The 19,777-nt window shown below is 55.0% G+C and overlaps 1 protein-coding gene across 5 annotated transcripts; it reads right to left on the bottom strand.

The window, feature by feature from the left end:
* Positions 1-298: 298 nt before the first annotated feature.
* ZNF205 (zinc finger protein 205) lies at positions 299-19,604 on the bottom strand. 5 transcript variants are annotated; one of them, XM_031038804.2, is made up of 9 exons: positions 19,398-19,604; positions 18,380-18,919; positions 10,954-11,065; positions 7,965-8,102; positions 4,932-5,145; positions 4,525-4,616; positions 4,007-4,127; positions 2,351-2,449; positions 299-2,172 (listed from the first exon to the last, which is right to left on the bottom strand). In XM_031038804.2, exons 4-9 carry the CDS (start codon positions 8,019-8,021, stop codon positions 1,040-1,042), a joined length of 1,716 nt encoding a protein of 571 aa, XP_030894664.2. In that variant the 5' UTR covers positions 8,022-8,102; positions 10,954-11,065; positions 18,380-18,919; positions 19,398-19,604; the 3' UTR covers positions 299-1,039. The 5 variants fall into 5 exon arrangements, with proteins under 5 accessions (XP_030894664.2, XP_030894662.2, XP_030894661.2 ...); XM_031038802.2 differs by having other exon boundaries at positions 10,954-11,167; XM_031038801.2 differs by lacking the exons at positions 18,380-18,919; positions 19,398-19,604 and having other exon boundaries at positions 10,954-11,670.
* Positions 19,605-19,777: the final 173 nt, after the last annotated feature.

Raw genomic sequence — 19,777 nt, forward strand, 5'->3', positions numbered from 1 at the left:
TATTATCAGTCAGTCCCCGCTCCTGCTCCAACTCCCTTGAGAGCCGGGAGCCAGCCAGGGCGGCAGCCACCCTGCTGGCCCCGATTCAGGGAGGCAGGTGGAGTCTCAATGGCCGCCCACATGCAGGTGTCCTCAAGGTCAGTCGGCGTCAGAACACAGTGTCATCTTGGAAGCCAAGCTGCAAAGTTTGGATAATAAGCAGGCTGAGCCCATTCCTCCCCAGGAAAAAAAGAGAATGGGAAATAGAAATACAGAGGTCAGAAAAGCAGAAGGCCAAGAGTAAAAGAGCCAGACAGGGGCAGGTAGGGCAAATTATAAAGGACATGTACAAAGAGGCCAAGGACGTGAAAAGTACCAGAAGGAGCTGACTGCAGCCTCAGAAGGCACCAGGAGGGACAGTGGTCCCTGGTAAGGGAGGAATCCTCACTGGATTACGGCCAGGCCCCAGTGGAAACACATGGAAAATGTCCAGTCACAAAACAGGCCTCCAGTGCCTGAGACAGGAGACAGGGAGGGCCGCAGACAAGGAACATGAGTTCCCAGCTGGCTCAACCCTGCTCCAGCTCCCAAACAGATGAGCCAAGGGAGGGTCCTGGGCTCAGGGGCAATGTCCCTGGGGACAGGAGCGGTGGTGGCAGCAGACCGCCCCTCCAGGGGGATCCACAGTCTCCGAAGTGGCTGGCTGGCTTCAGGTTTGGAAACCTCTGTGCCCAGAAGCCTTTGCTTGTAAACTTAGGGTCCGGATGCTCTGGACTGGCCCCAAGTCAGGTCAAGGCTGGGAAAGAGAGTACCCAAGCCCCAACAGCAATGACTCAGGGATGCCTCAGCCATGGAGGCCCCCCGGTCGGACTCACCGCCAGGGCCCCACGAGACAGAGCATAAGCGGTGGCTAGAATTCCAAGGCCTTTAATTTGCAGCTAGCGTGCCCGTGCCTCGCCCTAGCTCCTGTGTTGCCATGCCCCACCCCATGCCAGCACCTCCCGCTCCCTTCCCACACCCCTTCTCACGCTGCCCTCACGCCTCCCCCCTGCCCGGCCTCCTAAGTGTGAGCAGGTGGGGGGGCCGCCAGAGCCCCCGCCGCCCCCAGCATCAGCATGGCCAGGGCCTTGGGCCCCGTCGTGTGGATCTTCTCGTGCCGGTGCAGGTTGGAGCGGCGGCTGAAGCTCTTGCCACAGAGGGGGCAGGAGTAGGGCCGGACGCCACGATGGGTGCGCTGGTGGGCGGTGAGGTGTGAGCTGTGACTGAAGCTCTTGCCACAGTCGAGGCAGTGGTAGGGCTTCTCGCCCGTGTGCGTGCGGTTGTGCGCGATGAGGTTGGAGCGCTGGCTGAAGCACTTGCCGCACTCGGGGCACGGGTAGGGCTTGACCCCAGTGTGGGTGCGCTGGTGGGTGACCAGGGCCGAGCTCTGCGTGAAGCACTTGCCGCAGATGGGGCACTTGTGGGGCTTGGCGCCCGTGTGGGTGCCCTGGTGGGTGACCAGGTCCGAGCGGCGGGTGAAGCGCTTGGCACAGCGGTCACACACATAGGGCTTCTCGCCCGTGTGGATGCGCTGGTGCTGGATCAGCGTCGAGTGGTGGCTGAAGCTCTTCCAGCAGGAGGGGCAGGTGTAGGGCTTCTCGCCCGTGTGGATGATCTGGTGCTGGATGAGGTGCGAACTGCGGCCGAAGCGCTTGCCGCAGTCCGTGCAGGTGTAGGGCTTCTCGCCCGTGTGGGTGCGCCGGTGGGTCACCAGGTGGGAGTGCCAGCTGAAGCCCTTGCCGCACTGCTCGCACTTGTAGGTCTTCTTGCTGGCGTCACCGTCGGGGGCCAGGCCCTCCTCGCTGCTCTCGGGGGTGCCCGTTTGCCCCTCTCTGGGTTTCTCTGGGAGGTGGCCCTCCTGGGCCTTCGCGAGGCTGGTGTCGGGCGGGGTCGGTTTCGCCTGCCTCTCCTCCAGGGGACCCGGCTGCCCATCGTCTTTGGCTGGCCCCGAGCTCTGGCCGCTGCCTGCTTGCTGCCCGCACTGCAGGATGTCCCCCTGGGCTCTCCCCACCCTGCTTCTGAAAGACTTCACATCCCCAAGGGCTGCCAGGGATGCCAGGGATGGGGCTGGCTCCTCCTTTCCCAACTCAGTGGCTCCTGGAGAAGGAGAGTTTCCAGCAAGAGAGAGACTTCCGTGAGGGACCCAGGGAAATTCTGGAAATGGAGGTAAGAACAAGGATCCTGGAAGGAAAAGCCACCCCCCCGGCAGAGGACAGGAAGCCGGCAGCCTTGCCCCTGGCATGCGTCTGCACCCCAGGAAACAGAGGGCCCGCACTGACAAGGGGCACCCCGGAGTGACAGTGACCCACCCACCTGCCACCTCTGCACACACCTGGCTTCTCCTCCTCATCTCCCATCTGCCGGCACGAGCTCGAGGCCTCACCCTTGCCCTGTCCTTGGGAGGCCCAGAAAGGTCTGCTGAAGGGAAATCCTGGCCAAAACGAGACAAGAGATGCTGCGCTCAGTCGTGAACTTTCAGGCTGCGCTGCAGGAGACAACCCCCACCCCCATCTGCCAAGTGAAGAGGCAGAAGTGGGGAGGCAGCCCTGCAAACATGGGATAAAACGACATAAGCTGAAAAATCGCTTGGGGTCAGGTGTCCAACCCTCTGTGGGAAGCACCCTGTAGGGTAACTGCCAGACCTACTCTCCTCGGGGCTGAGTTGGGCTCCATCTCATTTCCCTGAACGAGCCCCAAGAGCAAAGGGAGAGGGGCCGGGTGAGGTCAGCTGCCGACAACCCCCTTTGTCACACAGGCCCCCAGCAGTGAGCCCAGCAATCTCCAGTCCTGCACCTTCCCAGACCAGGGGCAAAAAGGGCTCCTGGGGGAGGGACAGTGGGTGCAACGAAGCCCAGTGGGAGGGCCTGGGAGAAGAGGCCAGGGGTGCTGACCACCTAGTCAGGGACCAAAGGCCCACTGGCCAAGTCCCCTGGGGCAAGGGCCTGGGGATTCTGGTCAAGTCAGTAAGAGAGCAGAGGCCCCAGCCTCCATGTCCTGATCCATACCCTGCTGGAGGGAAGGAATGTGTTGGACCCACCAGCAGGTTTAGGGCATTTGTGAGGCTTGCCGTGGGGCTGCAAATGGGTGCTGAGTTCCCTCTGATCTCTCAGGACTTGCCTGGACCTGCCGCTCTGGGCCCTGGGGAGTGCTAAGGATAGGTGGTAAGCAAACCCGAGATAATTAAAGGAGTGAGCTCTCCTGACTCCGAGGCCCACCACCGAAGTCAAGGGTGGAATGACCAAGCCCCCAGCTCCCCGGACTAGCAAGTGTGCCCCTGGTGTGTATGGATGGACAGACAGACAGACCAGACATATGAATGAATGGCAATGAAGGAATGAGCACCAGGAGCTGTCCGTAAGACCTCCTAAATTCTGCCAGCAAAAGCAGGGTCTGAAACGGAGGAGTCAGAGTGCTGGGACTTTACTTACCATGAGAAACAATGAGGGAGACAAGGCCCCTCTGAAAAAACGACAGGCGCCTCAGGGTGGATGTGACAGCTCAGGGTCTGGGGTCTAGAGAGATTAGCTGGCACCCGTGCCCCCCACTCGCGGCAGGCATCCCCAATATGCAGCCAAGCTCTCTGCACACACACCTCTCAGGTGGGGCTTTGAGGAGCGGGACAGTGGGAGGAGCGGACTAAACACTTCAGAAGGACCAAGGAGCAGAACCTCGAGGCCAGCACTGCCCAACATAGCAGCCACTCGCCATGTGGGGCTATTGCAATTCAAACTTGAGCCGGGTAAAATGAAATAAAATATGAACTCAGGCGCTCCAGCCACATTTCCAGTGCCGAGCAGCCACATCTGGCTCATGGGCCCCAGGTCAGCACAGAGCACACGTCCTTCACCAGGAAGGTGTTACAGACCAGAGCGGCCCACATGAACGATGAGAAGGAGCTTAGCCCTGGAAGGAGGGGATGGCGGGACGGCCCCACTTCTGGCACTGGGCCTCAGAGAGTGGCCACCCCAGCACAACCTCGGGCCCTTACCCAAGGATAGCCCATTCCTCTTCTGCAGGACGTCCCTATAGAAGCTCTGCTGCGCGTGGTCCAGCCGCCCCCACTCCTCCCGGGAGAGGTACAGAGCCACGTCCTCAAAGGTCACCGGCATCTGAAACAACACAGAAGGCCCACTCTCCAGGGCACGCCGGGACACCGTGGAGGGGCACAATGGCTCCAAATGAGGGCGACCCCTCCCCGGCCTCCAACCTGCTGCCCCGAGTAAGGCCTGTCCTCCAATCTGTCTGATGGTGAAGGAGGACAGCCGCCCAAGGGTGACTTTGGGGGTTGGGGGGGCAATAACAAAGCAGTTGTGTACAACAGAAAACAAAAGACAAAGACAAGGGCCCTTTCCGGCACCACAACCAAAGCTCAGGCTCTCCACGCGCCCCCCTCCGGCCCCCACCCTCGGGTCTGGTGCTCAGATCCAGACGCTGAGGCACAGACATGCCGTTCCTCCATATCCCTGTGCTCTTCCTCCAGCCTTGCACTTGAACAGGGACACTCACCTGGGACCAGGCGGTGAGCAGTGCCGCAGCCATCTGCCGGTCTCTGGTCCTGCCCTCGCGAGCAAGCCCGGGGATCTGGGGGGAGGGGAGGGCTGAGAGAGGAGAGAGGTCCTCAGGGCGGCCACCTCACCCTGCTGGGCCCGGCCACTCCCCCTGAGCGGACCATGCCTGGCTTACCAGGGACACCACAGCTGCCTCAAACCCCACCCCCAACCTGACCCAAGAAGAGGGTCAGTAGGTTCTGAGGTTGTGCAGGAGCGGCCTCTGAGGGGCAGGTGGGCAGACATCCGGGCATCTCCATGGCAGGAGAGCTTGTGCCCCTCCCATGCTGTGAGCCTCCACCTCTCCCCACAGCTGCCACCCAACAAAGTGCGTCTCTCTACGTCCCTCTCCACCCCTCTCCTCACCTCCACCAGGCAGGAAAAGAGCTTTCTCTTTAGAGCCCTGGCTTAGGGACACCCAGCCCGGCGTTCCTGGAGCCCCATCCCCCTGCAGTGCCCCCTCAGGTTGTGGCTCTTCCGGCTCCGTCTTGATGTGGGGTGACTCCTGAGCGGCTCCCAAAGGCACCATCTCCTCCGACTCAGAAAGCATTTCTTGACAAGGATCCCCATGACCTGGAACCTAGGAATGACAGCCACCATCAGCACCTGGGCAGAGTATGGGAGACTCACAGCCGAGCTCCACACCTGAGGGTCCTGGCAGGGGCCACACACACCCAAATGCAAGGCACAGATTGAAGGACTGGCCTTGCTTTCTTCTCCTGGCCCTGGAGACCCGCACACCTCTGCTTTACCTCCACAAGGCCGGGGCAGCAAGGGAAGGAAGGAAGGCGCAAGGTCGGGCCAGGGGCAGGCTGGCCAGGTGCCCACAGAGCAGAAGCCTCTTCTCAATTCCAGCCTCGTACCTCCCACAGCAGTGTGGACTGTTACTGTTTAACACTGAGGAAACCAAGTGCAGTGGATTGAATAGTGTCCCCCCAAATTTCACATCTGCTCGGAACCTCAGAACGTGACCTTATTTGGAAGATGTAATTAGTTAAGGATGCTGAGATGAAATCATCCTGCATTTAGACTGGGCCCTAAATCCAATGACTGGTGTCCTTATAAGAGGAAAAGACATGGAAACACAGAGAAAGCCACGTGAAGATGGAGTCAGAGCTGGGGTGAAGCCAAGGGACACCTGGAGCCACCAGATGCTGAGAGGCAGAAGGATCCTCTTCCTAGAGGCTGGGGAGGGAGCCCCCCCCAATGCTGTGATTTGGGGTTTCTGGCCTCTAGAACTGAGGGAATAAATTCTGGTTGTTACACAGACGCAGGACACTGACGTATCCGGGCTCAGAGATCAGACAACGGCCCAAGATCACAGAGCCCATGAGTGCTCGGCCAAGAGTGGAACTCGAGGGTATCTGACTCACAAGTCAACCCCAGGGCCACCATTTCTTGGAGATGACAGGGAAGTATCATGTGGCCTTGGGCCATTTCCAGCCTGACTCAATTTGGTCACAGAAGTTGGAGTTTTGGGGTTTGGAGAGAAAAGCCCAAGGGTACCACTAACTGTGCCAAGGCCCGCGCCCACCTGGGTCCGACAGAAGGAAAACCTCCCGGCTCATCCCTGCAGCACCACCCACCACAACGGCGCTTCCAGGGTCCTCCTACCCAGTCCCCACTTCTTCACACCAGCCTCAGCTCCAGCCCCTGGGACGGTGAGAAAGGGGCTTTGGAGTCAGGCAACCAGGGCTCAGATCCAGGCCATCCAGGCCGGCCCCTCACTAGCTGCTCAACCTGGAGCAGGCACCGCCTTCCCACAAACCTCAAGAGTTTGGGGAAAGTCACTTCCTTTGCCTTGGGAGGCCCCTGGTGAGGCCTCCCTGTCATCCACAACACAGGGATTGGCCAGGCTTCTCCCTCCACCACCCCCCACCTACCGCCTATGTTATTAGGGTCTCAGAGGGAAAGACCCTCAGGTCAGGGAGCCACCTGGGCCGGGCAGCCTCCGAGACTCAACTGCTCTGCCTCATGAACAGATAACCTGTGAGAAAGAGCTGTGCACTCTGGAACATTCAGGATAAACACAGAGTGGTGCCAATAATTATTATTATTACTCTACTGTGTGAGCTGACAGAATCCAGCAGTAGCACAGAATGTCAGGGATGTGTGAGACCCATCGGGTGTTACCAAGGCATCGTGGAAGGGAAAGCAAACAGAGCTGACACTGCTTTGTCCGTCTATGGCATGAAAATGGGACAATTAATACAGACGGTCCCTGACTTACAACGGCTCAACTTAACCAGTTTTCAACTTTACGATGGCACTCAAGTAATAACACATTCAGTAGAAACTACTTCGAATTTTGAATTTGCATCTTCCGCTGGGCTAGCGATCTGTAGCACCGTCCTCCCTGGGGATGTGGGGGCAGGAGCCGAAGCTCCCGTCAGCCACGCGCTCACGAGGGTAAACGACCGACAAAGTGACCGCCATCCCGTTTTTCTCTTTCAGTACGGTATTCACTATATTACATGAGATACTGCTCAGCACTTCATTATGAAATGGGCTCTGTGGGAGGCGATTTTGCCCAACTGTAGGCTAATGTCAGTGTTCCGAGCACGTCTGAGGGAGACAGATTAAGCTATGATGTTCAGTAGGTTAGTGTGTTAAATGCATTTTCGACTTCTTATACTTACAATGGGTTTATCAGGATGTAACCCCAAAGCAAGTCGAGGAAGATCTGCACTTGATTTGTATTTGAACTTAACAACCCCTGGAACTACTAGTTGAGGTGCTGTAGGTTTCTCTGACCTAGGTTCTAGTTGCTGTGGGTGTTATTTTATGTTACAATAGTTACCCGCTCTGAGCCTCCCAGCCACCTAGATGAGACAGGTAGGAACAGCAGGCCCGTGATAGACATGTTATAGGTGACACTCCTCATTCCCAGAGGCAGGGGACCTGCCCAAGGTCACACACCTGGCTGTAGCTGACTCATATTCCTTTAATCCCAAGCCCAGTGGCCCTGGTCCCCCCCCCCCACAGGTTGTAATTACACACATGGGCAACAGGTACATGAAGGACTAGGTGCTTAGACCCAGAGAGAGTGGAGATGGGGTCCTAGGCAGAGGGAGGGTAAACTGAGGCTTCCCTGCATGCTCTGGGCACTGTTCAGAGAGCAACCCCACCAGGAGAACCCCCATGCAGCCTCCTTGCTATTTCGTGTGGCGTTTGGCCAACTGACGACTGAAATTGCCAGGAAAAGCAGAGCAGCTTGGTAGCTGTCGATTCCCAGGTGGAAGGCATTTCCTGTCGTACCACCATCCCTTCAACACCTCCCATCACCCCCATCCACCAGCCCTGCACCCCGGCGAGCCTAATTCTTCCTTGCCTTGAAAATCCCCTCCTGCTCTGAGTCCTTCCAAGACATGCGTCCTTCACCCAGTGCCCCGTCCATACCTCTCGGGCTCTCTCCTTGTCCTGGGCAGCGCGGGTGCCTCCACCGTCTGCAGACATTTCTGAGATCAGAGGTAGGAAGCACAGCTGAGTCGTTTCTCCCTCTTGTTGGCCAACCCCCTCCAGCTTCTGGCCAGGAGCCTGAAAGAGCAGGAAGAAATCAGCCAGCGTCTGCTGGGCACCTCTAAAGCACTGTGAAAATCCCCACGCAGGACCAGACCCATCCTCGGTCCCAATCAGAAATAAAGCCTCCCAGATGCCTTCCAGTGACCTCACTCTCTGTGATGGTTTTTGGTCCCTCGCTTGACAGAATGCTATTTTGTATCGTCCCCTTTGTCACTTAAGCCAGGACTCTGCATCTCAGAGCAGCCCAGTCAGGGAAAGCCAGGGCTGACTTGGAATCTGTCTCTCCTGCCATCAGGAGCCAAAAGGTCTGCAGAGATCCTACAAAACAGGTGCTGGGTGTGGCCACACCCGTCACAGCCAGCTCAGCGGGAGAAGCGAGGCCCCACTGTCTCCCCCACCCAGGACACATATACCCTGCGCTTGACCTGACTCAGCCCCGCCTGGGATCCAGAAACTGAGCAGCCTGCAGCTGCAACCACTCTCCAGGTCCATCCTGCTCAGGGGCCTGGACAGACCATGTCCTTCCCCTTCCCTAACCTGGGTCCAGGCCCCCTTTTCTCCCCACCAGCCTGAAGCCTTCCACTTTTGACCCCGTCCCCTCCGGCCAGCCGGCCACCCACATGGATCTCGGGATCCAGGCTCCCTCCCCAGTGCCCCTCTCACCGAGGTGGAGGCAGAGGGGGCACCTCGGGTGGTGGGGGCCCCCTCCCCCAGGAAGGGAGACTCCACAGCCTACACCAGGCCGGGGAGCCGGGTGGAGACTGGGATTAGGGACAACAGGAAGTCCCTCCCAGATCCCGTTCCCCACGCAGCTGCAGCCCTACAGGGTTCCCGGCTTCGAGGGTTCCGGGTCTGGGGTCCTGAGCTGGGCTGCACCTGCTCTCGGCCGGGAGGTGAGTCCTAGGTCTGCGCTGCCTGCTCAGGATTGCTTTACCTGGCATGCACTTGTGATGCCAGGAAAGCAGGGACGCCAAAATGGGGAAATAAATTCTGTGGAAGGATTCTGACATTTGACATTTCAAAGAGGGCACTGCAACTGTTCTCACAGAAGGAAGGGTACTTTCCTGGGTAGAGGGGTACGATAGTCCTTTTTGACACACAGGGCTTCTGAAGGTCTTATGGTGTCTCCATAGAGACGTTCCTGGATTTCACCTAAGGCCCCCAGGCCGGTGAGCAGGTCCTCTGGGCTCTCCCCAAGACTGGCGAGGAGTTCTGTCTCCCTGAGAGCAAACTTAGCAAACAGGCCTGGGAACTCCCCCCTACCCCCACCCCTGTGCCCCACACCATGAAAAGATGTCGGACCAATCTGATTCCTCTAGACCTCCTCTCCCCAGCTCCGTCTCAAGGCTGGGGAGTGTAACAGGGGTAACGGGGTCTGACCCAGCCATCAATAGGGTCCCAGACTCCATCTCCCAGTCTTGGCTTTCCCTTTGGGCCCTGAGAACCAAGGCTCCCAAAATGGAGGCCGAGACTGCTTCACTTCTAGGTTGAAGAACCCATCTCCCCCCTGAGCAGGGCATAGAAGATGGGTCTCAGGAGACGAGTGGGGCCAGCTCTGGAGTCAGATTCCAGGAAACCTCCCCATGTGCGTGGCGTCCAGCCATCAGAATCCTCTGACCCTTCACCCAGTAAGACAGGCACACGTGGCCCCGTGCCGGCCTACAGCTGTGCTGTGTGGGCTCACAGGGGCTTAACTACTTTAAAACTTAGTTTTCCAACATTTAACAATTAGTAAAGTTCTCATAAAATCAAGTTACTTGAAAAATCAGAACATCAGGCAACCCTGGACTCATATTCCCCACATTCGGGGGCTGCTCTCATGTAGCTGCATTTGGTCCCCACTTGCCCCTGCAGCATTCTGAATTTGCAACTCTGCTTTTGGAGTTAAACATGCTTTAGGATTCTGATCTATCCTACTGTCACTTTGATGAACAAAAAATATTAGCCTTGGGGTTTGCCTCTGGTCAGTATTTCCAGGAGTTTTAATCCTCAAGGTAAAGAGGGATGTCCAAAGTTGTAGCAAAAGTCAATACGATTGTCAAGCCAGAAAACTATAAACTGAGAAGTCACAGGGGGCTGTGAAAAAGATTAACTACTCAGTCTGTGAATGTTTCTCCATCGACAAGGAACATGACCAATGTCCAGAGTAAGGAGACTCACTCCTGTGGTGACCCATTTCAGCCCACGTCAGCTCTAGGCATGCACCGAGTCCCAAAACAGTGGGAGTGTCCTGATTCTTGGCAAATGTTTCTCTACCAGACAAAAGGGGCCACTTCAGGGATGCTGGGGAATCCCAGCAGTTTGGATCCCACCACAAGATCACCTAAACTAAACCAAATGAAGTCTCAACATTTATTTAACTGTTCAGAAAATATTTATTGAGCATCTACTATATGACAGACATTAGCCCCTTCCTGGAGATGAGAGGAAACACCTCCAGGGCTGGCTCTAGGACTGAGCAGGTCTAGGAGGAAGGGTGTTCACGTTTGCTGTGTGGGAACTGCAGTCCCTAAAAGACCGCAGAAAGGCACCAGGGAAAGCAAAGATCAAAAACCTAAATGACTCCAGCAAACAGGCAGCACCACAAATGACCAGTGGCTTGGGTGAAAGATGGTAGTGGGGGAGGGCTGCAGGGGCTTCAAGAAATCATATTTTGTTCAAAGGGGGCAGTTGGGGCTCAATATTGCCAAAGCTTGAGGATTTTTCAAGAGACACCAAAAAAAAAAAAAAAAAAAAAGACTTATATGTGAAATATCCCGACTTTTAAATGTCGATGATTCAAATAAAAATTTAAGAACTCCATACAACTTCAGCAGAAAACACCTGCTGTCTAGCTCATGGGGCACCAGTTCCGGGATGTACTCACCTCAGGAGCCTGTCACAAGGATAACTATCACGGATGGAGGCGTTTATCTGGGCTTCAGACGGGGCAAACATTCCCGCATCTGGCGGCTTCACTGAGCTTAAGAAGAGGTCACCTTCAGTAAATAAATCATGATCTACCTTCAGACATTGGCCTGAGAATTGACTCCGGTCCCACAAAAGCGGTCAGAATAATAAGAACTAGAAAAAGGCATCACCTGAAGTAAGAAGGGAAAAAAATGTTTAAAAAGGAAAGGGAAGAAAGCTTGTACTAATTACGGCTGTTCAGCCAAGCTGGAGACAGGGTAATGCAGAACTCTTATCTAGCCTTAGGAAGGAGAGAAGATAAGGAGAAATAAAGGAATGTGAGAGAGGCCAGGAAAAACAGGAATAATCGAGTAAACAGCAGAGCAAATGCTAACCACGGAAAAATAAAAAAAAGGAAAGCGGATAGGTGGGCAAATCAGGTGGGGCCCCAGGAATACAAATTTTTTTAAAGCAAATAATTAAGAACCCTCAGGGCCACTGAGACCAGGGCGTGGACGCCCCCGCGGCCAGCGGCAAGCCCGAGGCCCCGTGCCCTGACGCCAGGCGGCCGCACAAGCCACCGTTCCCGGCCGCGGGGTGCCCACGCGCCACGCGCCCCGCGCCCACGAGTCAGCGCCTTCCACCCCCAGCCGGCCGAACACCGACGCGGGATCGCGTCGCCCAGGCAGCAACGCCGCCCCGCCCACGCAGCGTCGCCGCCCCACCCACGCGCCTACGGCAGCCACCGGTGATTGGCTGGCGCCCGACGGCCTGGCCCATCCCCCTGCCCAGGGCCCCGCCCCTAGCTGCGCGCTCCCGTCCGCGCCCCCCTGAGGGACAGCCCCGCCGAGGGGGGAGGGTCACGCTGGGCGGCCTGCCTCTGGCCGGTGTGCCCGCGTTTCCCGTCCGGCTGCCCCATCTCAACTTCCGGTTTCCCGGCTCTCTCGCGGCGCCCGCCGGTGGGCATCGTGCGCGGGGACAGCCGGGGCGGTGAGGACCGCGAGGACGGCCACGAGCCCTCGAGTCGGCGTCTCGCGTGGGGAACCTGAAGCTGTCTGCGCGAGGGCCCGGCCCCCGGCCCCCAACACTCACCTGTTCAGAATTTTGTTTCAAAAACGGGAGTATAGCATATGCTGCCGACCTGCCCCCTCTGTGACGCATACCTTGTTCAATATAAAAACAGAGAGGACAAAAACCATGCTGTGTCAAAACCAAACAGCCAGACATCCGTCAAGGCAGCGAAAGCAGACTTTATTCAGTAACTGCTGACAGCAGGGGAAAGAGCTGAGCTCTGTCTGGTTTGTGCAGAGGTGACTGGGGTTTTAAAGGGAGGAGGGAGGAGGAGAGCAGGGCCCACTAGTCAGGGTCGTGAACGATCACAGACAGCGGGTCAGTGGGGGTGTGACCAGGCCAGGAGGTGTGTCCCTGGCAGGTATGGAAGTCAGCAGTCTATCCTCCCACGGAGAAGGGAGACCGAAGCCAGGTCCCTCCAAAGGAATGGCTCTCCCGTGACAGATGCTTCTCAGTTTTAAGAGACACATACTCACAATAATAAACCCTTTTTAGTAAATGCTCTAAGGGAGGTCAGCTGTTGGCTGGAACAAACATTAAATTCTCCCTGCAGCATTGAGCTTTCTCAGGCAGGGCTGGGGTCATCCTAGCCGTGCGCTGCTGGAAGCCATCCTAGAGTCTGGTCAAGTCTCTCCGTGCTGGTTGAGGAATGGTTAGGTGCTGAGAATTCTATAAATCTCAAGCGGTGCCTTGCTGGTTTTAGCTATGGCACATTCCCTTGTATGGCTGACCCAGCAGCCTGCCCATCACAGTCAGCAGAAATGGCCAAGAGGCCCCTTCCTAGGCAGCAACACCAAGTGCTTCCTTCCATGATTGTCAAGGCTAGCAGCTTCAGCCTCAGCCAGACAAGCTGTGGACTCCAAGGCCAGAAACCCCCCAAATTTAATAGGATAGACTGGATATGTTCCCAGAGCACCCACATCCCACCTTCCGGAACACTGACTTTACCTGGGAGCTAAAGACAGCTTACAGTACAGGCAGGGAGGATACTCTAGTGAAACTAGGCTGGATAGCTCAAGACTCACTCCGGCTGGCCCTTTGGTGTGGAAATTAGAGTAAGTTAAGTTACTTTTTCTTTAGAGATTGGTGCATTTTTAGGAAACCAGGAGAGTGTCATCATCCCAAAATACCCTTCGTTGCAGCTGCCACCTCCTACTATCTCATACCTAAAGTGTCCCCCAGTCTCGGGTAGAGTTTCAGGTTACATTCATTCATGCAAGCCTAAGACACTGAGGCAGGGAGGATAGGGGGACTCAGAAGGCATTCTGCCAGGCTCAGCACCAGAGGACCCTTACTGGAGGCCCCTCACAGTAGCAAATGGCAATGGCACCCAAGCACCCACCCTTGATGGCAGTTTCGGCTTATATTTACAACCCTTCATCCTGCTACATTCTCCCTCCCCCACTCCCCAGCCGTCAGACTCCCTGTACAGATCTTGTGGTCTCACACAGAATCTTTTATATTCTTTTTACTTCAGTGGGTGTGGAAAAAAAAATGTAGAGCTTCCATTTATTTTTACTTTATCTCATCCTTTCAAAAATTCAATTTTTGTGATTTTTTTTTAAAGTAGGCTCTATGCCCAGCATGGAGCCCAATGCAGGGCTTGAACTTATAACCCTGAGATCAAGACCTGAGCTGAGATCGAGTCAGATTCTTAACGGACTGAGCCACCCAGGCACCCCTTTGTGAATGTTTTATAATGTGGGGGGGAAATCAGCTAATGATAAGAATCAGGGCCCTTGGAGAAATGGGTGATCCTAGGACCAGGGCAAAATATACACAAGATGAATCTGTAGATGGTGGGAGGGGAAAGACTGCAAGCTCTCTAGACAAGTGGGTGGCAGAATATTCTAAAGCTGAACATCTACATATTCTGTGACGTAAGTGATTCACTTCTGGGTAGAAACCCAGCAGTAACTCACATCCCATGGTCACCAGAGACTTACAATAACTACTACATGTAGTCCCAAACAGAAAACCACCTACTGTAGGTGGGATGAACAAATAATGCAACAGGGAACACCATTCAGGAAACAAGCAACACATGGATTGGGTCTCCCACTATGGGGTAAGCAAGGTGAAGAATCCCTTGGGGTGCCTGACTGGCTCAGTTGGTACGGCACGCAACTCTTGATCTTGGGGTTGTGTGTTTGAGCCCTACCTTGGGTTTAGAGATTACTTAAAAATAAATCTTAGGGGCACCTGGGGTAGCTCAGTTGGTTAAGTGTCTGTCTTCAGCTCAGGTCATGATCTTGGGGTCCTGGGATGGACTCCCACGATGGGCTCCCTGCTCAGTGGGAAGTCTGCCTCTCCCTCTCCCCCCTGCTCGTGCTCTCGCTTGCTCTCTCTCAAATAACTAAGTTAAATATCTTGAAAAAAAAAAGAAATAAGAAATAAAATCTTTTTTAAAAAATCCTATTCTGTGACTTCATTTACATGAAGTTCAAAACCAGACCAAATGTATCTGCTGTAGTTGGAAGTTAAGATGGTGATTACGGGGGAGGGAAATGGCCAGAAGGGGGCACCAGAGTAGGCCAGGAATGCAATGGCTGTCCTCACTTGGTGGAAATTCATCATACTCTTCATTCTTGGTTTATGTACATTTCTGTATGTTACACCTAAAACTTTTGTTAAAAAAAAAAAAAATGTGAATGAAGAGAAACCAGTGGGGCGCCTGGGTAGCTCAGTTGGTTATAAGTTGGCCCTTCTGCTCAGGTCATGATCCCAGGGTCCTGGGATGGAGCCCCACATTGGGCTCCCTGCTCAGTGGGGAGTCTGCTTCTCCTCTCCCTCTGCCTGCCGCTCCCCCTGCTTGTGCTCTCTGTCAAATAAATAAATAAAGTCTTTTAAAAAAGAGAGAGAGAGAAACCAGTTAGGTCATTGCTATGGCCTTGGCAGGTGACGATGGTGGCCTGGACTTGGATGACAAGCAGTGGAAGTACAGAAATAGGCAGATTTGAAAAACATTTAGGATATTAACCCTACGGAACTTGGAGACTGACGAGATGTGAGAATGAGGTAAAGCGAGGGGATCAGGGATAAATCCCAATTTCTGGTTTGAGTGACATGTTTACCAAACCAGAAAATACCAGAGGCACAGAGGTTTGATGTGGAGGACTCACTGAGCCACATGTAGTGAGGATTTGCTACCTGCCGGGCCCTGGGGACACAGCGGGCAAGGACAACTGAGCCCCTGCCGTGGAGCTTGCAAGGAGCTGCGTGAGCTTGGTCTTGAACACGAAGACTCTGGGGCATTTATGAGACATCCAGGTGGCAACACCAAGTGCAAAGAGTCGAGAAAGAAAATATAAATACAGGGATATTGGCACCGAGAATGGTTATGGAGGCAGCTAAGAAACCAGCAAGGGAGGTACATTAGTTACTTATTGCTGTGTAATCAATGATCCCAAAACATTGTAGCTTAAAATAAATACTTATTATCTCATGGTTTCTGTACCCTACAGGGCTTAGCTGGGTGCCTCTAGCTCCTCAAGCTCAAGGTCAATAGCCGTGGTCAAGTCATCCATTTGACTGTGGGAGAGGGTCCAAGTTGACCGGCCTTGGTCCCTCACCACAAGGGCCTCTCTTTCCTCAGACGTGGCTCCCCCAGGGTGAGCCAGCAAGACATGGAGAGAGAGCGCGTCAGGGCTGCCAAGAAATCACAGTCTGTTTACAACCTAATCTGCTCCTACTCAATTCTGTTTATTAGAAGTGAATCACTAAATCCAGCCCCCACCCAAAGGGAGTGGGTTACACAAGGGTGAGACCAACAAGATGCAAGGATCACTGGAGGCCCCCAAGCCAGAGCCTCGCAGGTGCCAACAGGTACTGCTCAGTAAATGCTCAAAGGTGAGGCTGGTGCAGGAGGCTGAGCAGAGACTTTGGGAGAAACGGAGAAAGAGAAGATAGGCAATAAGGAAGGAAGGAGAAGATCAAACCGACTGAGAGGTCCACTGGGAACCAGCGACCCACGGAAACACGCCCTGTGGCTGACCATCCAGTGCAGGGACAGACGAAAGCCAAGCAAACAAAAAAGCGACAAGTGAATTAGACTGTGGCACATGCGAGGAGGGAACAAGCATGGACGGAGAGAGGACCGAGGGGACACTGTCACAAGAATGGGCGGAAGCAGCCTCCACAAGGAGACTGACATCACTGGTGGACATTTCCGAATGAAGCAGGGGTCGGGGCGAGAGCATCCCTTCCAGGCCAGGGCCGTGAGGAGGATGGAGCTGGCGTGCTCAGAGACTGAAGGGCAAAGGAAGAGGGCAGAAGATGTGACTGCGGGTGGGCGCCGGGGGTGAGCTGTCTGCATGTAGCTCAAAGGCGCGGTGGGAAACCATAGAGGAGCTTGGAGCAGCAGAGAGAATAGATTCCATCAAATGATGCTGAAGGCACACGGATAGTGGCAAGTGGCAAATGGCAAAGCTGAGGCTGCAGCTCAGGCCCCTGGAGCCAGTGAGACAGACCAGAGGCTTGGGGGGTGGGGGGCGCGAATTTATGGACACCAGAGAAATACGGGGTCGGGCCCAAGGCTCACCTCGTGTTCTCAATATCCCCCCGTGTCTCTGTCCCAGGGCTGGTCCTCAGTGAGGGCTGCGCCCTCCACACCCTGCAATCCTTCACTGCAAGCACCACAGGAAAACGCTGGGGTCTCAGCTGCAGGTAAAGGTGTTACTTAACACGATTTAGAGACAGGCATTTGAGCTGCTGGAATAACCAGAGGCTATTTAATAATAGATAACAGAGATCTTTATAGTGATCGCTCCCAGAGCTGGAGAGGGATTTCTCCCTTTGGCCTGAATTATTCTGAATGGGCAAATCCTATGGAAACAGAAAATACAGGAAAACTTGTCTTTCTTTTGTAATCTCTGAAAAGATGAAAGAGGAGAGAGGGAGACTCCCATCAGTCAGGTGCTCTAACTGGCTGACACTAGAGTTAAAAAATGTCTTCATGTTTGATAAGTAACACTGTGTTAACTGTGCTGGAATTAAAACAAAAACTTTTTTAAACTATTTTTAAAATTTTTTTGAAGATTTTATTTATTTGACAGAGAGAGAGAGAGCACAAGCAGGGGGAGCGGCAGGCAGAGAGAGAGGGAGAAGCAGGCTCCCTGCTAAGCAAGGAGCCTGATGTGGGGCTCGATTTGGGACTTGATCCCAGGACCCTGGGATCATGACCTAAGCCGAAGGCAGACGTTTAACCTACTGAGCCACCCAGGCATCCCTAATAATTCTTTTTTTTAAATTAAGTTTTTTTATTTTAGGGGCTCTGCCTGCCAGTCCCCCTGCTTGTGCACATACACTCTCTCACTTTCTCTGTCAAATAAATAAATAAAATCTTTACAAAAATTAAAAAAAGAATTATTAAATCAGGAAACAAAAACAAAAAGATTTCTTGCTTTTGTTTTTTTTTAGACACCAGATACTTCAAAAAAGAAAATTGTAAGGTAACACCTAGAACAGTTTGTATGCATTTTCAAAATAATTTTAGGAGATATTGAAATATACCCCAAATAGGTAGATTTTTATTAAAAGTCTCTCCTTTGGAGGTGTGTAGATCACTTGTGGAAATAAATAACAATCCAGCAACTTCACAAGAATTTTCATCTGTTAGCGGGTACCGCGGGGAGAGGGGAGTGTATTTACAAAGATCAGGAAGAATTGGAAGGGACTTAAATGTTCATTAAGCCCTTTTCTCTGCAAAGTCCCTTTAGTTAATAGAAGTCAAAAGGAATCCCCAGGGGCACCTGGGTGGCTCAGTTGGTTAAGCCCCTGCCTTCAGGTCAGGATCCCAGGGTTCTGGGATTGAGCCCCAAGTTGGGCTCCCTGCTTGTGCTCTTTCTCTCTCAAATAAATAAATAAAATCTTAAAAAAAAAAAAAAGGAATCCCAGGTTCGGTGACCTGGCTGCCCAGATTGTAAGCCTCACGGGGGCAGCACTTGTCCAGCTCATCACTGGGTTCCCAGGGGCAGGGACAGCGCCAGACGCACAGGAGGGAAGCAAACCTTTCCCGAATGAATGAGGGGTGCACGCAGGCGGTGGGCCAGGAGCGGGGTTTTTGGCCAAGCAAAGCCCGGGCAGAGGTTTAGGAATGAAGGAGACCAAAAGCTAGTGTTATTCTCGTTTCAATGCGGGCGCCAAGCCCTTCTGCCTGGATGCTATTTTGGTGGTTTGGTCAAGCGGGTCTCTGCTTTTCTGACACTTTTCCAGGAAAGGTATCACTTCTGAGTCGAAGGCCTGGAAATCAGTGCTAACAGCGGAACCCCGAGCCTTCCCGCCGCGCTCTCAGCCAGCTCCCCCAGGCCCTGACTGCGGACTCCGATCCTTACCCGGAGAGCGCACGTTCCAGCAGGTCCCCTCCACCGTAGCCGTACAGGCCCCGTGGCCCGCAGCGCAGCCGTCCCCACTCCCAGGGCTCAGACGTGGCCACGTCCTCCAAGGTCACAGCCCCCGGGGAGCCGGTCAGGCTTGGGGGCGGGGGCTGCCGGGAGGAATCCAGACCTGTGCGTGCGGGAGGCGCCTCCGCCCGAGGGGTGGGGGTTCCAGGCTCCGCCCAGGAGAGGAGGTTTCCGGGCCCCGCCCAGGGGAGGGGGTTTCCGGGCCCCGCCCAGGGGAGGGGGTTTCCGGGCCCCGCCCCGGGGTCCGGTGACCAAGCCGGGTCCGGTAGGTGGGGTTTCGCCGCCGCTGCGGCTGAGCTCTGGGCGTCCGGCGCGCTGCACACTTCTGAGGGCGGTGGGCCTCGCGGGCCGGCTCCTAAGCCGTTCCGTCCGTCTTGACACATGCCAGCTCTGGGCTAGGTGTGGAGGATGCGGCGCAGACAAGGGAAACACCACTGTCCACAGGGAGCTTGCGGTCCAGGGAGGCCCACACTAGACAATGAAAATAAAGGAACAAGATAAGCCCAGGTGCCACGTGCAGGGAGACAAGGACCCGGCAGAAGAGCCAGAGCGAGCGCAGGGTCTGGCCCCGACCGATCAACGGGCCTAGGCCGAGGGGCGGCCAACGCCGAGCCTCCCGCCACCGAGCAGGTGTCCCGGGTGCCTGGGACAGGTGGTGCCACGAGAGTGCCCGCGGGCTCTGAACCGCGGGTTCCCTCGAGGAAAGCGCCCTACGGGCTGCGGCCAGCCAAGAGCACGACCCAAAAAGACATCTCAGAGCAAAAGGAAAAGCTTGACTTTAGAGGTCGAGTTGGGCTCAAGGCCAGTGGGGAGGTCACATCCTCCCGGAAGTCCCTGCTTCCTCTTTGGGAAAGCTGGGACAAAAGCCACCTGGCAAGATTCTTGGGAAGATCTTAGGTGGTGTTGGTGGCGCGCTTTCTTCCCCCGTCACGTGGTCATGTTTTCTTACCCCGGGACAGCTCCAGCACACCTCCGCATAAGCCGTCTGAGGTCGGGGCCGGCTCCTGTTCACCTCAGCACCTGCAACTGTGCCTGGCACATAGCAGGCCCTTGGCAGAGATCTGTCGCATGAATGAAATGCTAGCAAAGAGCCCAGCGCACAACAGGCCTTTTAAAATGGCAGCTCTGGCCACCCCCCAACCCCCGCGCCGCCCCAGAAAGTACAGGCTGACAGACCCCCTCCCCACAAGGAGAACAGGAACAGTCCTGATTAGGAGGGGAGCAGTTCTTACCTGGAGGGGTAGTTAGACTCTCATTCTCGGTCCCAGGCTGGAGTCTGGCTTAGCCACTCTGTCCTCATTTCTCTGGCCCCGCCCTCTCCCCCACCCC

This window comes from Leptonychotes weddellii, chromosome 5, assembly GCF_054177405.1.
Source record: "Leptonychotes weddellii isolate Sample4059 chromosome 5, ASM5417740v2, whole genome shotgun sequence".
In the NCBI taxonomy this organism is placed as follows: domain Eukaryota; kingdom Metazoa; phylum Chordata; class Mammalia; order Carnivora; family Phocidae; genus Leptonychotes; species Leptonychotes weddellii.